Source organism: Aureococcus anophagefferens (genome assembly GCF_000186865.1).
Source record: "Aureococcus anophagefferens unplaced genomic scaffold AURANscaffold_10, whole genome shotgun sequence".
NCBI classification, from domain to species: Eukaryota; class Pelagophyceae; order Pelagomonadales; family Pelagomonadaceae; genus Aureococcus; species Aureococcus anophagefferens.
The window spans coordinates 1,650,896-1,654,512 of NW_008705570.1; the positions used below are offsets into that span (position 1 = coordinate 1,650,896).

Here is a 3,617-nt window from a genome sequence, read left to right on the forward strand (position 1 = left end):
AGGTTCAGCGCCGCGTAGGCGTCGGCGTCGGGGTCGAGCGCCGCCTCGGGCGCGCTGAGCGCGTTCGGGGTGCAGGTGTAGAGCGCCTCGAGCTCGTCGTCGGGGCGCAGCGCCTCGGCTTCGTCCGGCGCCGCGACTAAGGCGTCGTCGGGCTCGTTGTCGGCCCCGGAGCCTGGTTCGGCGGGCTCCATGGGCCGCCGAAGCGCCGCGGGAGCAGGCCCAGCGCAGACAGGTTTGCCACAAGACTTTTGGTGAAGTTTGCTCATGCCCCTCATACGCCTCCTCATTGAGGTTTGCTCATGCCCCTCGTTGAGCCTGGAGCGCACTTTCTTTTCCTTAGTCCGCGAGGCCGTACTTCGCGAGCTCGTCCTTGAGCTGGGCGACGGAGACGGGCTTCGTGACGACGCAGTTCGCGCCGGCCGCGACGAAGGCGGCGATGTCCTCCGCGAGCGCGTTGCCCGTGACGCCGACGATGAGCGCGTCGCAGCCGGCCGCGCGGATCGCGCGCGTCGCGTCGAGGCCGTTCATGACGGGCATGACGCTGTCCATGAGGATGAGGTCGAAGCCGTCGTCGGCGGCGTCCTGGGGCGCCGCGCCGCCGCCGGTCCGCGCGCGCTTCCGCGAGTGCGCGGCGACGGCCTCCGCGCCGTCCTCGGCGAGCTCGACCTCGAACCCCAACTTCCGCACGTGGAAGGCGATGAGCTTGCGATTGCTCGACACGTCGTCGACGACGAGCGCGCGGCGGCCGCGGCGCCGCTTCCGCGGCGCCGGGAGCGCCGCCGGGACCGCGTGCGCCGCGGCGCCCGCGAGGTCCCCCGCGCTCGGCGGCCGGCTCAGGTCCGTCGCCGAGGGCGTCCGCGAGGGCGCCGCGTCGACGACGGGCAGCGGGATCACGAAGTAGAACTCGGAGCCCCGGCCGACGTCGGAAACGACGCCGATGGTGCCGCCGTGGAGCTGCACGATCTCCCGCGAGATCGCCAGCCCCAGGCCCGACCCGCGGCCCTGCTGGAGCTCCCCCGCGCGGATCTGCGAGAAGGCCTGGAAGAGCCGCCGCTGGTCCGCCGGCGCGATGCCGACGCCGTCGTCGGCGACGGAGACGCGGACCATGGCCACGGGCACGGCGGGGTCGCGCGGCGCCTCGTCGTCGCTCAGCCCGACGCTCACGGCGACGCGCGGCCGGTCCACGTCCTCCGGCGTGAATTTCAGGGCGTTGGACACGAAGTTGGACACGCACGCGCCGAGGCGCCGCGCGTCGCCGTCGAACCACGCGTCGAGGAGCCGGTCGTCGACGCGCGTCACGAGCGCGACGCCCCGCTCGCGCGCCGACGGCGCGTGCGTCGCCACCGCCTGGTCCACGAGGTCCCGCACCGCGAAGGGCTTGCGGTGGAGCGTGAAGCGGCCCTCCTCGATGGACGCGAACGACAGCACGTCGTCGAGCGTCTCCGACATGCACGAGATCGACGCCTCGACGACCTCGACGACCTCCTGGATCTCGCCGTCGGCGTCCGTCGTCGGCGCCGCCGGCGACCGGAGGGCCGGTTCCAACAGCCCGCCCCCGAAGGCCGGCGGCGGTTCGTGGTGCGTCGCGTCGCTGTGGCCGTCGGCGAGCGCGTGGACGAGGCTCGGCCGGTCGCCCTCGGGCGACTGGCCCCGGCCGTAGCCCACGTAGTCGCTGATCGCGCGGACGCCGAGGCGCACGGCGTTCAGCGGCACGCGGACCTCGTGCATGACGTAGCGTAAAAACCGGCGCCGCTGCGTCGTCGCCTCGACCTCGAACTGCAGCAGGCGCCGCAGCGCGTGCTCCGGCGACAGGCCCGCGAGTGCGCGGCACCCAAAGCGCCCGCGTACAGACACTTGGCGACGACGTCGACGACGTTGTAGAGCAGGCCCTCGTAGAGCGGGCTCACGAGCCGGAACAGGCCGGAGAAGTAGACCACGACGAACAAGGTCCAGGTCCCGGCGCAGACCACGGTCAGCAAAGCTGCGCGCGCCAATCGCAACCGTCGCCCCGCGGCCGCGACGTCGCGCGAGAACGACTTCGCCGGCCGGTCGCCCTTGCGGTCGTCGCGCTTCTCGTCGTACGCCGCCTTGGCCTTGGCCAGCACGTCCCCCAGCACGACGAAGATGTGGCAGTAGGCCGCCGTCGACAGCAGCAGGCACGCCAGCGCGACGGGCGCCGGCGGGTCCCAGAGGGAGCAGGCGCACCCTAACACCGTCGACGCCTCCTGGGCCACGATCGACCGCACGGCCGCCGCGTCGAGCACGGGCGCCTCCTCGTCGCCGTTGGGGTCGAAGTTCAGGGCGTGCATGAGCACCATCAACAGCGGCACGAGCGCGCACCACTCGGCCCAGCGCGCGCTGTGGAAGACGCGGCCGTCGAACATGACGTGGCGCGGCAATAGATCGAGCGCGATGGCCGCGTGGGACGCGCAGGAGACGACGTTGATGACGAAGATGCACGTGAAGGGCGCCACGCGCGCCCGCGCCGAGGGGGATCCGTCGCCGAGCACCGACTCGTCCTCGAACGCGACGGCGAGCAGATTGAGCAGCGCCGCGGTTCCGAAGCAGGACGCGGTCATCTGGCTGAACGTCCGCAGCGTCGCCTGGGCGTCCCAGCCGTCGGGCGCGGGCGTGACCGTCGCGAGGAAGAGGACCACGCAGCAGGCGTAGATGGCGAAGCACCCGAGGCACGCCCGCCTCAGGCAGCCGACGAAGCGCCGCGTGTTCGCCGCGCGCCGCGCGTCGACGGTCTCCATGTTGTCGTGGCTCTCGTTGCGCGTCAGCGTCGCTTCCGTGAGGTCCGCCTCGGCTGGCTGCTGGGCGCAGCGCACGGCCGTTGGGGGTGACGCGCCGGGGTAGGCACTCGCCGGCAGCGTGCGGCGGCTGCGGCGGCGCGGAGAGGGATTCGGTTGCATGTTGGTTTGAGTGTTGCTGATGGTTTCTGATGGTTTTGCTGAGTCGATGCGTTGTCGTGGACTGGGTTCAGCGCTCACGAACTGCGGGAGGTGCCAAGACTGAGGCTCGTATTGATGCTCCTACTCAATTGCTCCTACTAGTACTAGTACGCTACTTCGAGCGCCCAAGTCATGCGAGGAGCTCGCCGGGGGCGAGAAAAAAAAAAGAAAAAGAAAAGAAAAAGAAAAGAAAGGCAAGAACACGCGCTTGAATTTTTTGGTGAGAATCTACTGAACATATTATTTGAGGAAGCCCAACCATGGCCGACGACGCAGCCGCACGCCGCGCAGCCTCGGCAGGTGCACCGGAGGCGCAAAAAACCTTCGCGAAGGCCTGCGCGAACTCGCTCGAGTGGCACTACAAAGCGGCGCAGCGCCGCGGCGCGCCGCCGTCGCGGCCGACGATCCTGGAGAGCGACAGCAAGCGCCCGGGTTGGTACGAGCCGCCGGACGCGACGGCCGCGCCGCCGCGCGTCGAGCGGCGCGCCGAGGCGACGGACATGCAGAATCAAATCGACGCCGTCGAGTTCGGGCTGAAGCAGCTCCGCGCGTCGGCCGACGAGCCGCCGGACGCGAGCGTCCTCGAGAGGCTGACGACCGCGGTGACGTCGCTGCAGAAGGAGATGAAGACGACGCTCACGGGCGGCCAGCCCGCCGTCGCCA

At 70.6% G+C, this 3,617-nt stretch overlaps 2 protein-coding genes across 2 annotated transcripts; one reads left to right on the forward strand and one right to left on the reverse strand.

Annotated features, from left to right (window-relative positions):
* Positions 1-336: 336 nt before the first annotated feature.
* AURANDRAFT_26825 (hypothetical protein) lies at positions 337-1,794 on the reverse strand (the record flags this gene model as incomplete). Its single annotated transcript, XM_009039089.1, has 2 exons — positions 337-1,491; positions 1,666-1,794. Coding segments are annotated over 2 exons (1,284 nt in total), but the record flags the coding sequence as incomplete, so codon positions are not given.
* Positions 1,795-3,214: 1,420 nt separating this feature from the next.
* On the forward strand, positions 3,215-3,610 carry AURANDRAFT_64583 (hypothetical protein; the record flags this gene model as incomplete). Its single annotated transcript, XM_009039088.1, has 1 exon — positions 3,215-3,610. A coding segment is annotated over one exon (396 nt), but the record flags the coding sequence as incomplete, so codon positions are not given.
* Positions 3,611-3,617: the final 7 nt, after the last annotated feature.